This window comes from Clarias gariepinus, chromosome 11 (genome assembly GCF_024256425.1).
Source record: "Clarias gariepinus isolate MV-2021 ecotype Netherlands chromosome 11, CGAR_prim_01v2, whole genome shotgun sequence".
Lineage (NCBI taxonomy): Eukaryota > Metazoa > Chordata > Actinopteri > Siluriformes > Clariidae > Clarias > Clarias gariepinus.
In genome coordinates, this window is record NC_071110.1 from 33,780,001 (window position 1) to 33,805,000 (window position 25,000).

At 42.2% G+C, this 25,000-nt stretch overlaps 2 protein-coding genes across 4 annotated transcripts in view; one reads left to right on the top strand and one right to left on the bottom strand.

Annotated features, from left to right (window-relative positions):
- Positions 1-10,878, bottom strand: part of stard10 (StAR-related lipid transfer (START) domain containing 10) — a 24,768-nt gene extending 13,890 nt beyond the window's left edge. The window contains exons 1-2 of one of the 2 annotated variants that reach the window (XM_053507418.1): positions 10,804-10,878; positions 55-277 (exon numbers count right to left, since the gene is read on the bottom strand). In XM_053507418.1, the coding sequence (XP_053363393.1) occupies positions 55-222 (168 nt within the window). In that variant the 5' untranslated portion in view covers positions 223-277; positions 10,804-10,878. Of the gene's footprint in view, positions 1-54; positions 602-10,803 lie in introns of those variants that run through there. The other variant, XM_053507417.1, reaches the window with a different exon arrangement.
- clpb (caseinolytic mitochondrial matrix peptidase chaperone subunit B) overlaps positions 9,997-25,000 on the top strand; it is a 39,008-nt gene continuing 24,004 nt past the window's right edge. The window contains exons 1-4 of one of the 2 annotated variants that reach the window (XM_053507415.1): positions 9,997-10,500; positions 11,121-11,172; positions 12,632-12,718; positions 22,321-22,424. In XM_053507415.1, the coding sequence (XP_053363390.1) occupies positions 10,131-10,500; positions 11,121-11,172; positions 12,632-12,718; positions 22,321-22,424 (613 nt within the window). In that variant the 5' untranslated portion in view covers positions 9,997-10,130. Of the gene's footprint in view, positions 10,501-10,868; positions 11,003-11,120; positions 11,173-12,631; positions 12,719-22,320; positions 22,425-25,000 lie in introns of those variants that run through there. The other variant, XM_053507416.1, reaches the window with a different exon arrangement.

Sequence of the window (25,000 nt, forward strand, 5' to 3'; positions counted from 1 at the left end):
GTGTGTGTGTGTGTGTGTGTGTGTGTAGGTGTGTATCCCCCCCTCCCCCCTCACCTTGATCTTGTGTAGAGACTTCTCCTCCTCTTTCTCCCCCAGGATTTGGATCAGAACCGAGATCCCGGACTTGCTGTAGGTCAGACTCCAGCCTTCATCCGACACACACTCGTGTTTGAAGTTGCTGAAGGCTCGGTCATCCGGGACCAGAACCGCCTCACCGGACATCTTCCCTCAGGTACAGAACCGGATCCAGCCGGACACGGAACCGGACTAGTCTCCGCTTCAACAGAAATAAATAAATAAATAACTAAACTCGGCTTTTCTTTTTTTCTTGTTCTTTTTCCCCTTCAGTCGGTAAATCCGCGGCGGTGACACCGGGAGAGAGAAATAAATCAATAAATAAATCAATCAATCAATAATAAACCCTGCCGGAGTCTCGTGACGGGCTCGCGAGCGCCGGATTATAAACACGCGGAGTCTCGTGACGGTTAATTACAGAGTCGGTGAGAGAAACCGAACGCGCTGCAGGTCCGCGCGCGCCGCTCCGGTTATAACGGCAGGACGCGGGCTCGCGCAGCGCTCGCACACCGCAACCGACCAATTAACGGCGCTTATTCCCCACAGGGCGCGCTCACGAGAGAGGGGGGGGGCGAAGGGGGCGGGGCGGTTCTTCCTCGTGTTTGTAGTTTTTATCAGCCGGGGGACAAACAGCGACACGGTGCGTTACTGCCCCCTCCTGGTCAGGAGTTTATTACACGCAGCACTCAAACACACAGCCAAGACTTATAATAAACATAAAGGGGAAATAAACAAACAACAATTCATTCACTGATAGCCAGTCTGGGTAGGGCCTGTAAATCCGGGGCAGAAGCTGGTGACTGCTGGGTCCTGTGTCCTTCCTATAAACACCTGTTGCACTGTTTCTTACCCTGACCCAGCACACACACACACACACACACACACACACACACACACTCCAGCCATGCAGGAATTAACACTGAATTGACACTGCAGTTCGGCTATCTGTCCCCATTGCGCCCCCATGCGGTGAGTCCAGTCCAGTGTCTCCGCCTGGCGGCCAGGTTTCATCACACACTCACTCACTCCTCGCCTATCCTGCTGTGGGGGCGTGGTCTGGAGCCTGTCCCAGGGGGCGGGGCGGGGCCCACCCTGGACAGGTTTCACCAAATACACTTTGCTTATTTAGTTTAACCCTAACTCTAGGTTTTTTTCTAAAGCACCTGTAAACTTTGTAATGGTAAAGCCCCCTCTCTGATCCTTCAGCACACTTTATGATAAAATTAGGGAACAAAATCCCGACCTTACTGTCTGAATCGTCTGAAGAATCTGAGTAGATCTGAATGTAGCTGTAATAACCATCTATATAGTCTTGTATTCATGTGAGTCAAAATAAACTCTTTCTTCTTCTTTCTAGCAGTGTGGAACCCCAAAGGTTTTATTTCCTTTTCCTCCTTTACTAAATAAGATTTTAAGATTTCCTTTGTTGGATGATTTTGGTCACGTCCATGTAAACCCACCCAGGAGTCTACACTGAAAAAAATATCCAGCCTGATCTACTTAAAAAAATTAAGGTAACTTTTTGCATCAGATAATTATGTAGTTCAAGCAAGACTATTCTTAGTATTTACTACTTACATTTCTTTATGTAACAAATATTTTTTGCTAGTAAAGTCTACTTAATTTTTTCTAGTAAAGTCTATTTAATTTCGCAAGTAAATCCTACTTAATTTAATAATTTCTCTAGTCATTCTTTTGTGTCCATGCTACTTAACTTTAAGAGTTTCAAATATGTATTTTTAATTGAAATTTAACTATTTTTTTTAAGTTTCCACATTACTTGGAGTGGGGCCTACTTTGTTTTATTTTTAAATGTCCTAGTCTCATTTTAAAGTTATATATACTCACATTATCTAGTTAGGCATTTCTTATATGTTATAGTTAAAATACTAGTTGTGTAATTTTGTACTTTGAAATGCAACTTCATCCAGCACAAAACTTAAAGTAAGAACCAACCGAAAAAATACTGGGTAAATATTGCTGGGTTAATTTAACCCAGCAAAATTGGTTATTTGTTTAACCCAGCAAGATGGGTTAAATATTCAACCTAAATGCTAAGTCACATTTAACTATAATGCTGGGTTAATTTTACCCAGCAAAATGGGTTATTTGTTTATAGTGAATCAGTAAAAAAAAAAAAAAAAAGAATAAAAAAAAAATATCTATTAAACAGTTAAAATACTTTGATATACTGGTCTATAACAAAAAAACTTCCAAGTTTTGCAAACCATACATATATGCAATAAACATCATACTATTAAATGTTCCTAGAAAAAATATTTATTTTTCAAAAGCACAAGAACAGATAATCAACAGCAACATCATTACCATACTATTACTTACAAGGGCAGAATGGAGTAATTGCACAAATAGGCTGAGGCAGCTTCTACAGAGCAGCATCTCTGTGACTCCAAATATCTTTTTTGCAGAACAAAACTATCCAGCCCTGGTCTCATTTTAACATACAAACACTGTCTATGACTTTTCAAGTAGGCCTCGCTATTTCATAGCAACATTACAAAAAGTCCTATACAGGAGCACACTCCTTTGGATAGTTAATGTCAAAAATATAAAATGCCTTTAAGCACACATCAACCGCCCCAAGTAGTGTGCATTGCTCCAGAGCCTGTCCCACCAGAATGTCGAATGCCTAAGAGCAGCGCTGGTCATTATCTCCCAACGTCAGGATGTACAGTAGGGGTACGGCCTTGACCATTCAGCCTGCTGGAGGTATTTCACCATGTTGGTTCCAACCTTAGAAAGAAAAAAAATAAATAAAAGAAAGTAAACAATTTTGTTGAATAGCAATGATTAAACTGAATAAAACTATTAATTTAGTGTGTAATAGGATTGATACTAAATAAAAAATGACAAAGCTGTCCAATAAGATAGGGTATAGGTAACCTGAAACAAAAACATGGAGACAGCTACTACCAAAAATAAAACAGCAAATTAAGCATGGCTTTTAGGATAAAGTCTTTTTATATGTGAGACTAGTTGATCTTGTGGTCTGCGTTGATTTTAAGCTAATTACCGAAAAAAATGTCATAGCTGGGGTCATACTGGCACAGTCACCCAAATATTAATACTTTCATCTAGTAGTTACCTGTTCAGCTGTGGTACTTTTTCCTGTAGTTGGCGCGTTGACTAGTTAATTTAGCCTGAGTCACAGGCAACTTTGGTTAAAGAGGGCTACCTGGTTAGCTTACATGCAATTACTGGTGATACATTTGCATACTTATCAAAGGGGGAAAGGTGTAAAATATTGTTATACCTCGGGAGAAATTTGACCGCGGAGTAAATTACTAACTAGTGAAAAACGGGAGGTTAGCAGGTGTGTATATTTGTGAGAGGGTCAGTGTTTTGTAACACCCCAGCATTTTATTCTCACAAGCAGTGAGATTAATAAAGTTCTAATCTTAATGTGTTTGCTAATGCTAGCAACCTAACTAAATGCCTGCGTCACGCTAGCACTACAGTTAACGGTTTAGCGTTCATTCATCACTTCAGCATCTTCGTCACTCCGCAAACATTCTACAGAGAAAGATAAAAAGCTCAGACATCTTATCCGTTTCTTTCACACACAGCTGGTGTTCTTTGGCTAACTATAGCAGCTATTGTCAGCTAAATTATCTTACCTCAGACCAGCCTGAAAGTTTAAGTGTAACCGTAACACGGTAACAGTAATAAATGTCACATATAGTAATAATTTTTCAGTCATATGTGACTTAGGTGAGTGAACATGTGTATACAGACCTTGTATTTAACGCCATTTTCCCTTAAATGCCCGAGGAGGATGAACCGTCATCAGCGGTGTGTGAGCTGAAGAGAGACACGAAGCTCTGACTGACAGCCGCTGAATCCACCGGTGAACTTTGGGGGGGAGCCAAGCAAACTTCAACCCAGCAGTTGGGTTACACAAAAACTACCCAACTCTCTGTAAATAACCCAGAAAAATTACCCAAGAGCGGCAACCCAGCGTTTGGGTAGAAAAAACAACCCGTTAAAACTTTTTACACACGAGGTGAACATAACGCTCCAAAGAGTTGTTTCCTACCGCAATAAGGCTTTGGTACACTAATTTGATACGGGGTTTCCCATGCTTTTTCCATGGGGAGGCAGTTTTATTTAAACAGAGTAAAATGAACAAGATTATTGCTTGTTGTGTGTGTCCACTTAAAAAGATTGTCAGGGATTACGTAAAAAATATATGTTAAGGAAAAAATGCACATTGTCTTGTATTCTTAACAAATGCAGATTAAGTTCTAACTTAGATATATTTATGTAAACGTACAAACTTGATTATTTATTGTTGAATACACAGATTTAATTATGCTACATTTACAACATCTCAGATTCATTTTTTTCAGTGTACTGATCATTAGATCCTCCGCATCTCTAACGGCGTGTCTTCCATTTCCACATGTAGTGTGTGAACAGTGTAAACCCGCTGGGCGTTGGTGGATCAGTTGTTGGTTTCTCCATGTGGAAGGCCCAGGTTCAAATTCCACCCAGTTCGGATCACCAACTAATCTGCATGTCTCTGGACTGTAGGAGGAAACCCACCAGGAGAACATGGCAACTCCACAGGCGTGAGCTGGGAATCAAATCTTTGACATGTAAGGCGAATGAAATATTTAACAGATTAATAATGTCTTCACTTCGTTCCCTGCCATTGTAACTTATCTTCCTTTTCACCCGTTTTCACTTATATTTTTAAGATGTGAATTTTTACAAAGGTTTCTGCCATCATATCTGCTCTCTCTTCATTTGCACCCTCAGTTAAGATAGAGAGATTCTCCTTTAATCCTGCTCATCCGTTTAATCGTTCCTTATATTAAACTGTTTTGTTTTGGTCTCTTCTCTTCAGCTACATCACCTGCAACCTTTAATATTCAATAATTCTAATATCTTTTCACAAATAAGATAATATGAATTATATGTGTTTGATTAGTAATTTACTGTAATTTATCCTAATCCACATCATCGTGAGATCATTTCTGCCCTTCTGCTTTACCCTTTTAAAGTAAGGCCTGTGTTTATTTGTACTGGACAGTGAGGACTTCCTGTTGTTGTTGTTTCCGGCCTACAGGATACTAGTGAGAGATCAAATGCTGATTCAGTGTCTGCTCTAATACTGATTACTGCCCTGCCACTGAGGAACACTGGCCTTTTACTCTCCTTTAACTCCTCCATACCTCCTCCACCCAGCAGTAAACTCCCCCACAGCGTGCTGCATTAAAGCCTCCACACACCGCGCCCAGCTGTCACACCGCAGCGACGTTTATCCCGACAGAGAGAAGGAGAGAGAGAGAGAGAGAGAGAGAGACAGATCGCTGTTTGGTGGTCGACCGCAGGGTGAGAGAGCCATCCGCTGCCACTGATCAGGCCTTCCCGTGCGCACGAACACACACACACACACACACACACACACAGGCCTTGAGATGAAAAAGATGTGTGACAGACATAGACCGCCCACCTCACCACATGTATGTGACAAAGAGTAAGAGATGATGATGATGATGATGATGATGATGATGATGATGTGTCCAGTCTCTACCTGTTTTCCAGTTTTATTCACTCCTCTCTAATGTTAGGGAGGAATGTAAGTGTTTATTCTATTTTTATTATTAATAATAATATTTATAATTAAAATAATAATAATACATATGATTATTATCTTATCTGTTTGTGTGTGTGTTTCTTTAAAGAGTACTAACGCTGGTTATTGTTAAAGCCTTCCCACTTGTCCTTGGTGTTCTTCTGTTTATTCGTCCTTCACTCCCTATTGAGTCTATTCTCATGCTTCCCAATTTGTGTGTAACTGCAGTGTGTCAGTGTGTGTGTGTGTGTCTCTGAGCAGAAGCTTTAGAATATTATAGAGTATTTATTATATACAGAGTGGGCTTTAAATACTCTATATACATTCACCAGTTAAGTTCTTCTTCCAGTCTCCAAATCTCAACCTTCTGTCCTGTGCACAACCACACACTAACCCCACACCTACCCCATATTGACCCCACACTAACCCCACACCTACCCCATATTGACCCCACACCTACCCCATATTGACCCCACACTAACCCCACACCTACCCCATATTGACCCCACACTAAGCCCACACCTACCCCATATTGACCCCACACTAACCCCACACCTACCCCATATTGACCCCACACTAACCCCACACCTACCCCATATTGACCCCACACTAACCCCACACCTACCCCTTATTGACCCCACACTAAGCCCACACCTACCCCATATTGACCCCACACTAAGCCCACACCTACCCCATATTGACCCCACACTAACCCCACACCTACCCCTTATTGACCCCACACCTACCCCAACCAGAAGCTGTATTACTCCGGTTTAGTCTGAGCTTTGAATTAAAACTGGTTTTAATTTGATTAACCTGGGCTGGGTTTAATCAGGTGTGTAGAAGGTGGAGCTTAATGACCTGGGCGGTTACATGATTGACAGGTGAGTTTGTTGGTTGGTGACTTTAATTAGACGCTCTGTGGTCTGATCTATGGAGGAGTAAAGACGAGCAGAGACTAAAACATACTTTCATGAGATTTTCATCATGTCTGATTGGATCGTTCATCCACTGAGAAGATCAGATTCCTGTTTATCTTTACACTGAAATAAAAATGTGTTTTTCCGTAACCGAGTTTGTTGCCTCTCGAGCTGTACGTCCCTCTGTCTCCCATCAAAACCACTTCAGATTAAAGAAGAAAAACACAAGTGTGTGTGTGTGTGTGACTGTTTCCAGTCGCTGGAGAAACAGTGACATCCTGCTCTCACAGGCCTCAGAGCTGACTCTGTGTGTGTGACAGTAAAGAAGGTGAATAAAAGACACCTGGGCGTGTCCTCAGCTAAAAAGGGGGAGGGGCTGTGTCAGGTCTATCTTTTATAATTATTTCATATTACTGTTGAAAGGTTTTGGACTCAGTATATCACCGTGCACACAGTGCTGTAGATACAGAGCTTTACTGGAGTGTGTGTGTGTGTGTGTGTGTGAGACAACAGAGTGAAACATTCCATCAGCTCTACAATATACAGGATGTACAGAGGGCTCATTGCGCCACCTGCTGGTCTCTCTCTCTCTCTAAAGATTGAAGATCATTAGGTGATTTACTGCAGGGGTGTAGATTTAGGGTGGACAGAGGGGGGTTGTGTCCCCACCAATATCCTCCGACCATTAAAATGTCCCCACCAATAATTTAATCCACGTAAAAAAAAATCGTGCTGTCAACATTAACCTAGACACGCAGAAAGGGATAGATCACGTTCTCCCCGTGAGTCCCGCCCCCAAAACACATATGAACATTTTGATTGGCTGTGCCTTTCCCTGCTGTCATGTGAGAGCCTATGGCTGCGTTCAGACACAGTAGGGAGTCCTGGAAGTCACCTGGAGGAGAAAAAAAATAAAAATCTGTGGCAACAGTTTTGTAATTTGTGCCCTCAGTTTAATAATCCGTTCCCACAACTTCTTAAACTGTTCCCTCAGTTTAATTATCCGTGCACTCAGATTTTGTAATCCGTACCCACAAATTCATAATTATGTGCTTTTGCAATCTGTTCCCACAGGCTTGTACACAGACTCCTTTTAGAAGAACAGGAAGCTTCCTGAATCTTATTATCCTATTTATTATGGATTGTTAAGTGTAATACACCGAACTGTCTTACAGCATGCTTACAGTTATTCTCTAGCTATCAATTGTAGCAGCTTTGAGGTAGAATACTGTGATTTAATAAGAATGATTTGCATTAAAATCTTGTGATAATCAGTACATTATTATAATTATTATTGTTGTTATTATTATTATTATTATTATTATTATTGATATTATTATTAAATGAGGCAAAAAGCAGTTAGTCAACAGTCTGTCATAAAACACAAATCCGGGTTTATTAAATATTAATAATAATTATTTGTATTTTATAATGATAAAAGATTACATTTAAGTACACTTATTATAAATTAATTCAGAAATGCTTTATTTATAAATAACCTGAAAATTGGTCCAAATCTGTCTATCCTATAGGGTGAGGAAAAAGTAAGTTCAAGGTGGATGGAAGCCTAAGGGTAGACAGAGACTGTCATTGGGCAGCAATTCGTATGATGTATATAAACCGTAAGATGCTGAATTGACTTATTTACTTTTACCTTTTAAAGTCGGAAAAACACATTTCCAAAACTATAATAGGTTATTTATAAATTAAGCATTTATTAATTATTTTGTATGCTATAGTTATAATAATAATAATAATAATAATAATTGTAACGTGCTGATTATCACAAATTATCACAGTATTTTAATGCAAATCATTCTTATTACCTTATAGCTGCTACAATTAATATCTAGAGAATCACTGTAAGCATGCTGTAAGAGAGTTTGATGTATTACACTTAATAATCCACAATAAAACAATATGTAATAAGATTTATTAACACGTAGCGAGGAGCTTTCTGTTCTTCTAAAAGGAGTCTGTGTAAAAAACCTGTGGGAACAGATTGCAAAAGCGTGCGCACAGAATTATGAATTTGTGGGTACGGATTACAAAATCTGAGTGCACAGATAATTGAACTGAGGGGACAGTTTAAGAAGTTGTGGTAACGGATTATTAAACTGAGGGCACAAATTACAAAACTGTTGCAAACAGATTTTTATTTTTATTTTTTTTCTCCTCTAGGTGACTACCGGGGCTCCGTAGTGTTGGGTGACGTACATGTGAGGATGGCGGCAGGAAAAAAAAAAAAAAAAAGCTGGACATGTGTAAGTCACTTCATGTCTGCTAGTGAATCCATCAAAGTCCATCAAAATAACGACAACAGTTAACATTAATGCTAGTGGGTTTGACGCACATTCATTATAGCAGGACAGGCTATAGTCTGTGAATACGGACTTAACACTAACAGCAGATTAAACAGCTAAATGTAAAGGTATAAATATAATCCCTGTCAGATCTCCTAATCTAATGACGACTATTTGTCAGAAATCAGTCTTGTGGAAGAAATTGATGTGCTACATAGTAATATTGCCATGACTAGAATATTGTTGACAGTTCACCAATAGACAATCCACTTATAATATTCACAATATAGCACAAATATTTTTAAAAACACATTCACTGACTTGGCAAACATTAATGATATGATTCGAGATTTGCAATAAAATGATTGCTGTTTAAATGGCATGTGTTTATCCTGTTTTGTCAGGTGACAGAACCTAAACACCTGTAATCTACTTTTATATATACTGATGTTTGAGATGTTCCATTTGCACTATGGCTCAATAAAGAATAGTCTTTATTAAACTATCTTTTTGTCAGTTATTAAACATTCCTTTACATTACACTATTCCCTAACTTTAACTTAATGAATTGCTTTCTAGTGAAAGAATACTAATTAATACTAGCAATCGAAGCAGTGCCAGGCAGGGGATGGGGGGGGGGGGGGGGTATTTGTGGAGTCATAGGTCCCCACCAATGTCCAGGGCAAATCTACGCCCTTGATTTACTGGTATAATAAATATTAAATATTTACATTCGCATCACCAAAACTTAAAGATAAAGCACAAGAAAATAACAAGAAAAGAAACAGAAGGAAAACAAACAGAACAGTGTAAAAAGAGTAATAATGAATAAATCTATATAAAATAAACACACACACACACACACACAGTGTAAATAAACGTTATGCTCGGCTGTACTCAGTGGTTCACTCAGTTCTTTTTATTAATAACTGATCATTAATGAGCGCGCGAGCTGCAGTGTGTCTCTCCCCCACGGTAGAAATCTCTAGAACATGCGCGCGCTGGCGGCCTGAGCGGGGAGGAACTCGCTTACCCATGAAGCACTGCGTGTCTGTGACGCGCCGCACGCGCCGTGAGTGTGAGTGAGTGAGTGTGTTTGTGTCCGGGTCAGGACTGTCACCGGGTCTGTAGTCCTCATTCCTCACAGATTACCGGAGACTCTCTCTCTCTCTCACACACACACACACACACACACCCCGAGACACCCCGGAACCAGGAGAGCCGCGCGCGATGTTGTTGTCCGCCGTGCCGAAGCGTTTGCTCACGCGCAGACCGCGCAGCCTGTCACTTTGTCGCGCGCTCCACCCCGAGTCCGCGCGCCGCCACAGTGTGCGCGAGCCTGACGCGGCGGTGAGGACCGCACCGGTGCTGTCTGCATCTCGCGCGTTAGTGAGGGAGCGCGAGGTACTTTACGCGAGGTACGGGCTGGCCAGCAGGTGGCGCCCGAGTCCGGACAGTCGGAGGAGCCTGTGGGCGGGGCTGGGCACCTACCGGGGGGAGGAGGAGGAGGGGCAGGGGGCGTGGCGAGGGGCAGCTTCAGCAGGAGCACTGACCAGCGCCGCCCTGGTGTTCTGTTCCAGCAGAGACAACAACCACGCTGGTACGTACACACACACACACACTGTAAACAACCACACACATTGTAAACAACCACGCTGGTACGTACACACACACACACACTGTAAACAACCACACACATTGTAAACAACCACGCTGGTACGTATACACACACACACACTGTAAACAACCACACACATTGTAAACAACCACGCTGGTACGTATACACACACACACACTGTAAACAACCACACACATTTTAAACAACCACGCTGGTACGTATACACACACACACACTGTAAACAACCACGCTGGTAAACACACACACACACACATGGATCAGAACCTGAGGTCTCTTCCATCCTGTGATAAATCATCATGGGTACATCATACTAATCAGAAGGTGGACGGTTCGAGCCCGAGCTCTGCCAGGTTCCCGCCGATGGGCCCCGAGCCCGTCTGGTCCGGAGGTGCTGTATAGTGACTGACCCTGTGCTCTGACCTGAGATATGTGAAGAATGGAGATCTTCCCTGTGCAATAATGTGTATGTAACACTAAATCTTAAAGGCTGAAGTTAGAATACATTTGATCCGTGTGTCACCTTTCAGTCTCAGAGTGCTTATGAAGGTGAGCCGTGGGTCACATGACTCTGGTCTTCACAGGTGACGCGTTCCTGGATGCAGCCCGATCCAACAACGCAGAGGAGGTGAAAAGGTACGAGACACCCAAAACACCTGAGACACTGAGCTCCAGGTCCTGCAGGAACCATTCCTGCTCCACTGAGAAACAAACACACAGAACACACACTGCTAAGAGAACAACCACCTGAAACCGTGTCACTGAGGCGTGACACTAAACTAACATGACAGCGTCATACGTGTAGCGTTAACAGGTGTAAAGTCGTGTGAGTTGGCGTGAGGGTGTAAGTGCTCTTCTGTAATATAACTCAATATAAATTATGTTAGGGTTTTTGTGCAGGTTACCACATTGTATTAAACCATCCACACACACACACACACACACACACACACACACACACACACACGTCTCACTCTGCACCCCTGGCTAAATCACATCACCTGTGCAGACTTAAGTCTTCTAGTCTAAAAGTAATTACTCTGTTTATGTTCATAACTATTTTTCATATTATAGATCATTGTATTCACACATTAAAATAAATAAATTTATTTCCCGTAGCCCCCCCCCCCCTTTCTAGTGTAGTCAGTGTGTAGTGCAGTGATCAAGTCTGTCCACTAGAGGGCAGAAGAGTTACAGAACTTAGTGAGCGAGTAAGAGTGCATCTGATTGGACAAGTTCTGGGACTATTGTGTGTAGGTGCTCAGGCAGAACCAGAACCAGGTCCAGGTAACCCGAGACAGCGCTGTGTTTCTCCAACTGTTTCTGTTTCTGTGGGTTCTAGTGCGGTGGGGGCAGGGCATATTATTCTCACAATGTGAGAATAATATGGTCTTTCTCACACACACACACACACACACACACACAGATGGGAACAGTGAGCTGAAACACAAACATGCCAAGTTCAGCTGTGACCTCACATTCTTAAACACTTCTGTGTGTCTGAAGCATGACACCATAGTGCACCATCTGTCGTGTGTGTGTGTGTGTGTGTGTGTGTGTGTGTGTGGTTAACACACACTCAGCACTAACACACTTTTGTGTAACAGGTTATAACTGTACATTTTATTAAGTGTTGTTTTTACTAGTTTATTAGTTCTGTGTTCATTTGTGCACACACACACACACACACACACACACACACACACAGCTGTCCTATATACTTGAGTTAAGAGATGTCTAGGTGAGGACTGGTGTTAAACATTAAGGTGTAACATCCAAAAGACAAAAGTGTGTGTGTATGTGTGTGACAGTTTTCTTAAGATAGCCCTGAGGCAGATATACAGATGGTGTCACAAGGTGTGTGTGTGTGTGTGTGTGTGTGTGTGTAAAAGGACAGCAGATGTGTTAAGTTAGAGTCCTGCACTATCACAGGAGGTTGTGTTTACAGTAAACACACACACACACACACTTTGTGAAACCATCCTCTCCAGACAGACGGCTGCAGGACAGAGTCTCCGTCTCTTTTTGTTCCCGCGCTCACCTTACCCCTCTCACCTGTTCCACCCCCCCCCACCTTCCCCCCCGCCCCACCCAGGTTGCTGGCAGATGGAGTCGACCCGAATGCTCGGCACCGCCTCGGCTGGACCGCACTTATGGTTGCCTCCATCAACAGACACCACAAGTAAGTGTGTGTGTGTGTGTGTGATCTACATTTGTACATGTTAAAGACACAGGATGTTTGTTGCTGATCCGTCCTCACGTCATTTTAATCAAAAGTGTTCATTAGATTTATTAAGTGTTTATTACATTAGATTTGAGTCGGTTATTAATACTAGTTTCATAGATTTCATAGCAATTTATAGATGCAGTGAAAGATGGTGTGTGTGTGTGTGTGTGTGTGTGTGTGAGACCACAGAGCCCAAACCCTCACCACACTTGTCTTTTACAGAAATATAACTGTATCAGTGAGGCTGAGTGTCAGATTGGTGTGTGTGTGTGTGTGTGTGTGTGTGTGTGTGCGCGCGCGCTACTGTATGGTTCCTTTTTAATGTCCATCTATAAACATAACAGCCAACAATATTCCACTTACAGAAGACTCGGGAGCACACACACACACACACACACACACACACTACTTAGTGACTAACAAGCTTTACGTGTATGTTCTACACTTTACACTTTAGAGAGAAAAACACACACACACACACGCACACGCTCACGCAGTCTGATGTGATTAAACTCCTGACAGAAACACTAAGGCTGTAATTTAGGGAGCGGAGCCTGAACCCCACACACTCCGGTCTGACTCCTTACACTTGTTTATTTTTTCAATTAATATTTGTTTTATAATTATTTTGGGGTGTTTTATAGGTCAGATGTTTAAACTGTAACATTAACGTAAATATAAAAGCTCAGATATAAGTTATTAATATTAATATAATAATTACATCAATATATAGTTGTATATAATTATATAATTTGTTAATATTAATATATTAACATATACAGAGTCAGCTAAAAACATGTTTACACACTTCAGGAAAAGAAAAATTAGTATAAATATTTTAATACTGGATTTATTGCTTATATGTGTACAGTGTACAGTATATATGTTAATAAGACATTAATATTGTTATTATTATATTGGTATAACATACATCATGCTATTCTTCTTTTTCTGAAGTGTATATACTTTTTTTGGCTCAGTATATATAAATTTTCTCATTAAAAGTTTATTTTTTTATATTTAATAATTTTTTTTTAATATATAATTACACAGTTGTATGTAATTACGTAATAAATTTTAATATTAATATAATATATACACAGTCAGTCAAAAACATGTATACACAATCTGTTTAAATATTTTAATACTAAATTTATTGCTATATATGTTATATATTGGTATTATTATGAAAATAATATGATAATATTATTATTAAAATAATATAACATCCTTCTAAAGAGTGTATAAATTTTTTTGGCTTTGTCTATATAAAAAAACTATTTTAATTTATTTTTCAAATATTAAATAAAAAATATTGTAATATATAAATATGTAATTGTGTATAATTATTCCATATATCTTTAATATAATAATCCCTTTATTTTGTTAACAATTTATTGTTTTTCTTTTTTATTCAAATTTTTTTGCTTGTGTTGCACTTTTATCAACAAACAACAGAAACAGCTTTGTAGAAATTCAGGATTTACATTTGAATTGTATATTTCTTTAAAAGATTTTTTTGGTGTGTGTGTAAAATCCGGTTCTCCTGCATGGATAAACAGTTAGTGTTGTGTAATTTAGTGTGTACAGCAGCGTGCTGAAAAGAGGAGTGTGCAGTTAGCCTCACGCTATACGTGTACAGGCTCACGTACACAGAACACACACATTGTTGTGCTGTTTACTGAAACGCAGAGTGTACGCTGTACGCAGTTTAATCCAAAAATCAGTTAGATCTTTGGTCCTGAACGTCGTGATGTTTCTCCAAATCCTGTCCTGAACGGAGCGAGGCGCGTCGTTAAGTCGTTCCCTTACCCACAATGCCGAGTGAGAAATCACGGCTTTCAGAGAGCCACGGCGTCCCTCCTTACTAAATTCAATTAAAGCTTCACAAACACACCCACAGCCGGAGGAAAAGTGTGTGTGTGTGTGTGGGGGGGGGCGTCCGAATCCAATTTAGAGAATCACACTCTGTGAGGTCGCGCCCTGGCTTTTGAGCCGAAGTGAAACAGATGCCGCAGTGAGCGAGCGAACAGAGCGGCGAGCCGGAGGTTAAAGCGCCGAGGTCTGTGCTGCTGTTCCGCTTCACTAACCGCGGAGTTTAATAACGATTTGGGGAAATGTGTGTAAATAACAACACAAACAGTTATTATTATTATTATTATTATTACTATTGTATCTCAGAGCTGGTCTTGAGTCAGTTATTAATTCTGGGTGGATTATTTTTGTTATTATTAGAGTTACAGGATTTGTAAAAATGTGTAAAACTGAAAGCAGTTCAGTGTTTCGGACAGACGCGTTACACTCACAGCTGAAACATCGCCCTAGCTTGGGTTTTCACACACATTTACACTCCATCAGAACTTACCCGGCCCGGTTTGGCCCGAGTGGCCTGAGGGGGTGTAAACTTTTAGTAATAATAAACTAATAAACTCCTTGAGCACAAACACCTCTCTCCCAGCAGTCTTTATTCTCTCAGTGGCTCGACTTTCAGCCACAGTAAAGCATCCAACCAATCACAGACGAGACTGAATTTTTGTAGGCGGGGCTTATCTGAAAAGATGTGAAGCCTAACCTAACCTCGAAGATGGAGAAAAATATATTTTCTTCTTCTTGTTCTATCTGCAGCAGATTAATCTGATTATTAATCTGATTAAACACTGAGCGTGTATCTAATCTCACATCTAACCTGATTAACTTCGTTTAGGCTGATGTAAGACAGACAGGAGGCGGAGCCATGTTGAAACCTCTAACTGTTACACAGCACCGACACTGGAGACTCCTTCCCCTGAAGTTACACACACATTTCTCATTACAGGTAGCGTCACCACATCGACACTTACACACAGTTTATTAATCAGTTCATCATTAGTGGAGTGTGTGCTGTACACGCCCCTGTCAATGAGCTGTTACTACGGAAACCAATGCATTAATAAAACCCTCTGCTACTGTCAGAGCCGCAACACCTTCAGCCCAATCCGAGCGCAGGACTTAGCAGGGGGCGTGGTTACCTGATTAGTAATAACTGTGTGTTTCTGTATTAATTAGAAAACACACTTCAATTTAATTTCTATAGCACTTTTAACAATTGTCAATGTCGCAAAAGCAGATTTACACAATCAAAATAAATTACAAAAGTGTGTGTGAGATGTGTGTGTGTGTGAATCAGAATGATCAGGTCGTCCATGATGAACGAGTCGAGGGTGACGGTGCTGAGGGAAAAACTCCCTGATATGGTAATAGGAAGGAACCTTGAGAGGAACCAGACTCAACAGGGAACCCATCCTCATCTGGGTGATAACGGATAGCAGGGATTGATCTCAACTCATACTGTGTGTTAGGAGGCTGGAAGTTCAGTATCACAGGAGATGTGGAGAAGTTCATATGGAGTCCAGTTTGTCTACTGGACTGGGGAGCTGATGCTCAGTTCCGGTGTGTGGGTGGGTGTGTGGGTGTGTGGGTGTGTGGGTGGGTGTGTGGGTGTGTGTGGGTGTGTGGGTGTGTGTGTGGGTGTGTGTGTGGGTGTGTGTGTGGGTGTGTGTGTGGGTGTGTGTGGGTGTGTGGGTGTGTGTGTGGGTGTAGATATTAGAACATACTGAAGGTCTCCGCGTCTCCACCTTCACCTGTTCCCTCAGTCAGGTCGTTGTTCGGTCCCGTGGCAACTGCTCACCTTGAAAGCTCCGCCTCCTTTTAATAAACACTTCAGGAGCTCGTCTCAGCCGTGACTCGGTGTGGGCGGGGCTTATCCTCTCAACCAATCAACAGCATCCTAAAACCTCAACACTTTTCTGTATCTGTGTGTGTGTGTGTGTGTTTGCGTGTGTGTATATGTATGTGTGTGTGTGTGTGTGTGTATGAGAGAGAGAAAGAATGAGTTATGGCTCGGAGAGTGTGTGTGTCATGTTAAGTGTGTGTTCAGACAAATGCCTTTGTGTAAATATTTATGACAAAAAATAATAGGTGTGTGTTTATCATTATGAGTAAACATGTTTGTCACACACACACACACACACACACACACACAGACTTACTCCAGCACGAGTAGATTAATGATGAAAAACTTCCTAGCTACTGCACACTGCTCCCGGGTGTGTGTGTGTGTGTGTGTGTGTGTGTGTGTGTGTGTGTGTGTGTGTTTACGCAGCAGTGGTTATGAGTGGTATAACTCACAGTTGCCACAGTAGTGTCTCTGTCTTTCTGTCACTCAGACCCCCCTGTGACTAATCAGAGCTGCAGGGTGCAACACACACACACACACACACACACACACACACACACACACACACACAATGAGAGAGAGAGAGAAAGAGCGCTCTCTCTCTCTCTCTCTCTCCGTCTTTGATCCGGTTCTCCTCCTGTTTTCTTCTTGCTGTGTTTAGTTTGTCAGGGTTCTCCTCACGTCTCAGCAGGAAATTATAATTGAATGATTAATTGGATGATAAATTAATCTCTGGTCGTGATTATGAGTGATGGAGTTGCGATTCGTCGTGAGCTTGTTTTCTCAGAGAGAAGATGAGATGCTCGTGTCCGGTTCCTCAGCTCTGACAGTCACGCTCAGGAACACGAGCTCTGATGAAGATCATTATGTTCTGAACATCCTGTGTGTGTGTGTGTGTGTGTGTGTGTGTGTGTGTGTGTGTGTGTGTGTGCATGCACGCATAGGCAGAAGGATGGAGTGATGGGTTTGGTGGATAAACGGAAGTGCGGATAGATAGTGGATAAGTGGATGAGTAGAAGAGGGTGGACAGATGATATGATGGACGACTTCAGAGAGAAAATGAGGAGGAGGAGGAAATGAAACTATTTGTAAAATACTACATCACATGTGTGTGTGTGTGTGTGTGTGTGTGTGTATGATAGAGAGATGTAAGGATCAGTCACTTAATTCATGTATACTTATTGTTGTTGCTCCTCATGTTTATTTAATAAATATTTTTCCTTTAATTAGTGTTTGTAAAGAATAAGTTCCACCTTTAAAGCGTCAGTAAATATAAACGTGATCCTGTAGTGTGAAACCAAACGCAGCTGTTTGTTGATTTAACCTTTATTTTTTGGTTCAGAGCTGTTTATAATTTTGCTGATTTCACCTTAAACATCTCCTTTAAGACTAACTGGAGCTCTGAGCGATAAGGTCAGAGTCAGACGGACGAACAGACAGACGGTCAGACAGACAGAGAGACAGACGGAGAGATACAGAGCAGTAACAGTAAACATTGTGTCCGCTGCATTCATTGTGCTGTTTAAAGAGCAGCATTTGGTCAGAAAGCGAGGTGTGTTTGAAGAGCTTTGATGTGTGTGTGGACTCTTAACCCGCGCTCTCCCTCCGCCCCGAGGTTCTGTCCTTTCACGTGGACAATAAGCAGCGATGGACTGGAACCTTGTTGACCGTTTTGCTGAGGCCTCTCACAGACGGAGAGAAAGGACAACATGAGCACTAAAGCCTTTCTCCTTCCATAAAGAGAGAAGAGGAGGTGGAGTGGGGCGTCTAGAGAGTGGGATTATACGACTTTTAGGAGGGAGATGGGGGGGGGGGGGGGGTCAGTGGGAAATGTGTGTGTGGGGGGTGAAATCGGGGCGGATGGGAACAGGGTTAACGAGGGGAACGGGGCAAACAGGAGTGACCGGAGGTCAGAGAGTCAGAGGCGGAAAACTTCTGCAGTGGCGAGCTTCTGCAGTGACGTCAGCGTCTCCGTCCCTCAGCACCGAGGAACCTTCAGAACCAAACCTGAATGTTAACTGATTAAAACCTCAACAGGAAGCATTCATACGCTGCACACACACACACACACACACACACACACACCACCTGTCCGGAGTGTAGATGTCTGAACAGCTGGACACCTCTGTGTGGAACAATAGAGGACAGAAGCAGCTCTTCCTCTGATGAGTGTTTAGTAAACACCAGACAGACCGCTGTGAGGAGGAGCAGCTGGGAGACGAGTTCCAGACACAAAGAACTGAAAGAACTTTATATCATGATTTTATATTTTATTTCAGATTCCCAAAAAGCACACAGTTCTTTCTTAAACCTATACATGTCCATGATTGTCTGAGGTTTGCTCCTGTCCCCTTCTCATCACACACACACACACACACACACACACACACACACTGGTGTTTGAGTTTGAGCTTGTCAGGGTCTGGGTGACTTTTGACCCTAGTGTTACACATACAGTGACAAAAGGCGTCTCTTAACGACATCACCCCTGTTTTAAAGCATCAGTTTGTGATTCTCTGTGATTTGTCCTTCCTCACTCTTTAGAAGCTTTGAAAGTGAATTTCCATAAAAATACCATCTTTGTGTGTTTGTTTGTTGGATTTAATAAATCTCAGCACCGTTTTTTCCCTTTTTTTGAAATTCACTCATAGTTCCATCTGTTGCTCCTCCTGATCTTGTCTTCTCCACAGCTCTGTCCGTCATGTTCCTTCCTGTCTGTGCATGTTTATGGAGGACGTCTTCAGTCCCTTTCCTCCTGCTTCAGTAACGTGTCTCTTTGTCCCCGTGCATGTCAAATATGTAAAGAAAAAATATAACAGAAGCTTTTCTTGATTGGATCTTCTGGAGAACCGCTTGGGTACAGAGCTGCTCAAAAATATTTGACCCCCTCCTGATTTCTTTTTGTGTTTTTGAGATCTTCAAGCAAAATCATAGATAAAACAAATCTAACTTGAGCAGAAACACGAAAAGGAAATGCTTCCCTGTTAGAGCTGGACCAGACGCCCCTAATTCTGATGACCTCCTGCTCTGTTTAATTAACACATCACTTAAACAACTTTCCCTAAACAGTCTTACCATTAGCATGCTACGCCAAAATCAAAAGATAGTCCTTGGGGAGACGGACTGAAATACACCAGGCTGAGACGGGTTAAAAAGCTGCTTCTGTACAGCTCTGAGACTCCACACCTCCACATGTGAATATGGAGAGGAAACTCATAGACAATCACAGAACATCTAAGGAACTGCAGGCCTTTCTAACCTCAGTCTGACTCCACCCTGGGTAGAGCTGCCATGCACAGGAGAGTGCTGAGGTGAAACCCAGAAGAACTCCAACACACCATGATGACCTTCAGACACTTTGGGAGAAGGTTCTATTCAGTGATGAATCAAACTGTTTCAAGCTGAAGTATTTTGAAATAAACCAAACACAGAGATCCAGAGACAGAACATTTTAGAGCGTTATAGAGAGCAGATTTCCGCTCTGTACCAGAGAATCCTGAAGGACAACATGGGGTCACCAGTCTGCAAGTCGAGCGCAGGTGGGTCATGCAGCACGATGGCGATCCCGAGCAGAAGAGGACGCCGACCTGTGAATAACCCGAAAGGAATAAAATGAAAGTTTTGGAGTGTCCTAGTCAAAGTCCTGACCTGAACCCCACTGAGATGCAGGACCTGAACAGAGAAGTCCAGCACACTAACCCCTGCACTGTGGCTGCGCTCTGGCAGGTCTGCAGAGAGCGAGACGGGACCCAGCCACAGCGATGTCTGAGACCGAGTTTCAGTTATTGGGAGCGTCCGGTTAAAGGTGTTGCTGCTTAAGGTGGCAGAACTTACTCGTAACTCCTGAGAGTGATTTATGTGCTGGATTATGTTACGGCTTCAGGATTCTCATGTGAAGATCTGACACGGTTTATTCCAAGATCAGAACAAGTCAGGAGGGGTCGAATAATTATTCACAGCACTGAGACAGTGCTGCGCTTCTCAACCAAACATCAACCCGAAGTTCTGATGTGCAGGTAGTGAACTTAAAAACCTTAAGGGCGATCCCTGAACTTCTGTAAGGAACTCCGAGTGTTGGCAGCAGAACAGTGAAACCTGTGTCGCTTAAAAGTGTGTGTGTGTGTGTGTGTGTGTGTGTGTGCGCGCGCAACTGAACAGGACCTAAATAGGGACCCTGGGGGACTCCTGACATTGTGTTAAATAAAATTAAAGCTACATTTTTAATTCTGTATAATTTTTCCTTACAGTTACTGGTGTATAATGTAATCTTTAACCAGTGTGTTATTTACAGTGTTTTAGTTAAAAAAAAAGAAAACCAACAAGGTTTGTACTTGCAGAGAGTTTCATCAGAGGTTTCCTGCAGGTAATAAAGCTAACATGTGAGAGCTTACAGACTCGTGTTTATTTATCAGGAATGTTACTGTCCATTAGGACTTGAGTTTACCATGTAGGCTAGGTTGTGTGCGTGTGTGTGTGTGTGTGTGTGTGTGTGTGTGTGTGTGTTTGCATGTCTAGACCATCAGTTAAGTGCACATTGACAATGACGCTGCCCAAGTAAACAAAATGTGTCGGAAGTCAGGTACCTGAAGCTCAAAGCCGTCTCTCAGGGTTACACGTTTGCTTTGACTCTTTTACTTTTGGGTGATTTTTCCGGAAGATCGAAGCACATGTTGGCTCCAGAAGAGCAACAGAGCATGGGATGTGTGTACCAAGGTGGACAGGCAAGACGGACATCGCCACGGCAACCTGGGTAGCCTCCCGTGTCTGGTGTAATGAGAACTGTCACATGAGTTAGGATAGAAAATAATCCGAGTTATAGAGAGACAGCTGAGATGTTATGGTTATTATGATTTAGTCAATTTCACACCAATTAGCAGGCCACGCCCACTGTGGTAACATTTTGACAAGTGTACCTGCGGGTTTCTTGGGCGGGGGAGTCTCGTGACGGGTCGATCATGTAATTGTGATTAGACCTTCAGAGGATCAGAAGTGTTCACTTTAAACTTTCAGAAGGTTGTGGTGATGTGGAGAAACATGGCTGCCGTTCTTCTTCAGTGTCTTGAGCTTCTTCACATGTTCCTGCGTTTACATCAGCTGTGAGAAGTTCAGCAGGGAGTCCTGTGAGATCCATAAAGCCAGCTCCATGAAGACACGCTGTGTGAAGAGCATGAACTCGAGTGACCTTCACAGAGTCCTGACTAAACTGAACTGGAGTCTCCTCGACATCAGCACCTGAGCTCACTGATGCTCCTGTAGTGTGTGTGTGGGTGTGTGTGTGGGTGTGTGTTATCTGTGTTATAACAGCAAACACAGAGGGAATAAATCAGATGGGTGTGATGGTCAGGGTGCACATAGTTTGGGCAGTGAAGTAACACGAGAGCAGAACTGGCTGCCTGTGAGAACGCAGCACTGGCCTTCACTCTTGTTTTGGAAGACGGAACTCAGTCTCTCTGATGTCATCATCACCATCATCACCACACACTCAGCAGGTGATAAGTCTCCGCCCCCAGTGAGACTCTAACCAATCAGATTACAGCTTTGTGCACAGACTGATTTTAAAGCTGGGTTTGAATCGATGTAAAATGAATTAATTGCGTTCACATTCATTCACACACATCTCGTGCTGCGGTGATGGATCAGAGCTTCTGCCCTCCTCGTTAATCACACTGCGAGCCAGTGCAACGAACGACACACACACACACACACACACACACACACACACACACGCGCAGCGACACGACCACCCGCATACATACATTCTACAAACATAATGAGTGGTGTCATAAGTGGACCATTAATCTCTGTGTGTGTGTGTGTGTGTGTGTGTGTGTGTGTGTCTCAGCGTGGTGAAGGTTCTGCTGGAGTCCGGTGCTGATCCGAACCTTGGAGACGACTTCAGCAACGTTTATGGAACCGCGAAGGATAAAGGCATACACTCACTGGAGAGTAAGACACTGTTTTTGTGTGTGTGTGTGTGTGAGTGTGTGTGTGTGAGTGTGTGTGTGTGAGATGTACAGTACACTACCATTCAAAAGTTTGAGGTCACTTTCTAACTCCATGATGGTTCCTGATGTTTATTTCTTTCTACATTGTAAAGGAATGCTGAAGGCGTCCAAAAAATGCATTAATCTCCTTTGAACAGTTAATGGTGAGATGTTTCTGCTACTTCTGCTCTGTAAAGACTTCATAACGCCTCTAATCTGAGGTTCTGTTAATTGGTCATTTTTCAGGCTGATAACTCTAAATGAACTTCTGGTCTGAGACAGAGGTAGGTTTTGGTCTCGCCCTCCTGGGACGGCCTTCATGAGAGACAGTTTCATTATGGTGCTCGACGGATTTTGCGAATGCACTTGACAATACTGTTCTTGCAAGAACTATTACAGAAAGGCCGACCTCTGTGTCTTAAAATAACAACTAACTGTAACAAAAAACTGTTAATTACCTAATTCCATATGTGTTATTTTATAGTTTTGAAATCCCCAGTATTGTTGTAGAATGTAGAAAATAAATCACTAAACAAAAACAAAGGAATTTGCAAGTGACCCCAGACTTTTGAACGGTAATGTACATCGTTACCTTTAATTACTCCAGTGCGGTTCTGATTAAAGGTCCATATTTTATATTTTTAGTGCGAATCTTTCACTTGTGTGTGCAGTGGACTTTAAAATTATAATGCAAGAAAATGTAAAAGTTTACTAAATTGTTCTGTAACTTGAGAGAAGGTTTAAGTTTTTCAGTTTAAAATCATCAATTCATTAAAAAATATATTATTTCCAATGAAGAGAACAAAAACATTCTGATTCTACAGACAGATACATTTTACACTGATGTTAATGGAAGTAGTGTGTTTCCAAGCCGCTGTTCTCCTGCGTTCTGTTACGGTTCTGGTGGTTCTGTTCCTCTTCAGGGTTCTGTGATATCCGTATGGTGAACCCCGTGTAAGGCTGCACAGTTGATCACATTTTAACCTCGATCATGGTTTTCGTTTGCTAAATAATTCAATATTTTATGCTGTATTACTGTCACACACAAGTTTTGAGAGATTTGAGAGTTTGGAGGCGGGGCCAGTGGCTGGTGTCTCGGCTGGCTCCACCAGAGACGGTGAAACCGAGACGCTACGAGACTGTCCTGAGAGCGAGGAAATGAAAATGACGGGAGCGATCGAGCTGTGCTTCCCTTTCTATTTTTTTTTTCTTAATCAGTTTTCTTCCTAATTCAGTTGTGTCTGATTTCCTCACTGTCATTCATGTGCTTCTCCATCACGGCCACAACTACAGTACCAATCAGGGAGGGCGAGGGCTGTCACATGTTTCCCCGTGATTGGCTTGAGCCTCCCACACAGACCGCCCATCCCCCCCCCCCCCCCCTCCTCCAAGAGACCTCGCCCAATCAGGTCTCTCTAGGCTACTGGCTGCAGGACGCTACAGCATCACCCGGGATTCAAACTCACCATCTTTTATTTTTTTTTTTCAGTTTCTCTGAAAAAACAGCACTTTAACATTAACATTTCTCACCTGATCTCAGTCAGCTGTTTCTGTTTATTTACACGTTTCTCCAGTGAGTCTAAAACCCCCTTCTGTAATCAGTAAAGAGTTGTTATTGTTAATAATAATAATAATAAAAGTTTAATCCTGGTGGGTGTACTGTATCTTATTTGCACTCGCTGATTTGTTCCCGCATCACTTTAGTTTTGACGCAGAGGTTCGAGGGTCAGCAGGAGCGCGGCACAACGTTCACGTGACACCACAATCAAACATCAGTAAATAATCCTCACCCCAGTGTCGATCAGAATAACGGTGATGGTGGTTTTGGGCGTAACCGTGCAGCCCTAACCTCGCGTACTCAGCATGTCCAGTGAACAGAGGGTTTGTGATTCACTCCTGCTTTCTGTTATTTGGTGTAAATAAGTGATACGGACACGTGAGTGTGAGCAGAGACTGATCCATAATACCAAACCTAGAACGTTAGTGTTTATTATAAACAGACACGAGAGAGAGAGAGAGAGAGAGAGAGAGAGAGCTTCTGCAGACGATCCTGTCGCGTTTGTCATTAACACCATCGACTCATTAACACGGGCACCTATTAAAACGTGTTCGGTGATTACAGGTAGCGTGACGTGTAAACACACAACCAGATGTTGAGTCGAACATCAGCACAGCGGTTTCTCTGTCGCTTCCCTGAGCCGAGAAACTGCCTTAAAATCATAATAAAATCAAACTGAGTTATTCTTCTCTATCCTCCCTCTGTGTGTGTGTGTGTGTGTGTGTGTGTGTGTGTATTATTACAAATATCAATTCACTCACGGACAGCATTATTAAGGCCATCCAAAACACACACACACTGATTTGCATATATGTAATCGTCTCATGTTTATTTTTTATTTATTTTTTATTTTTCATAAAAATCTGCCACACACACACACACACACACACACACACCGAAACATGTGCATGCGTGCATACACACACACACACACACACACACACACACACGCGCACACACACTGCAGTAGGAGACATATT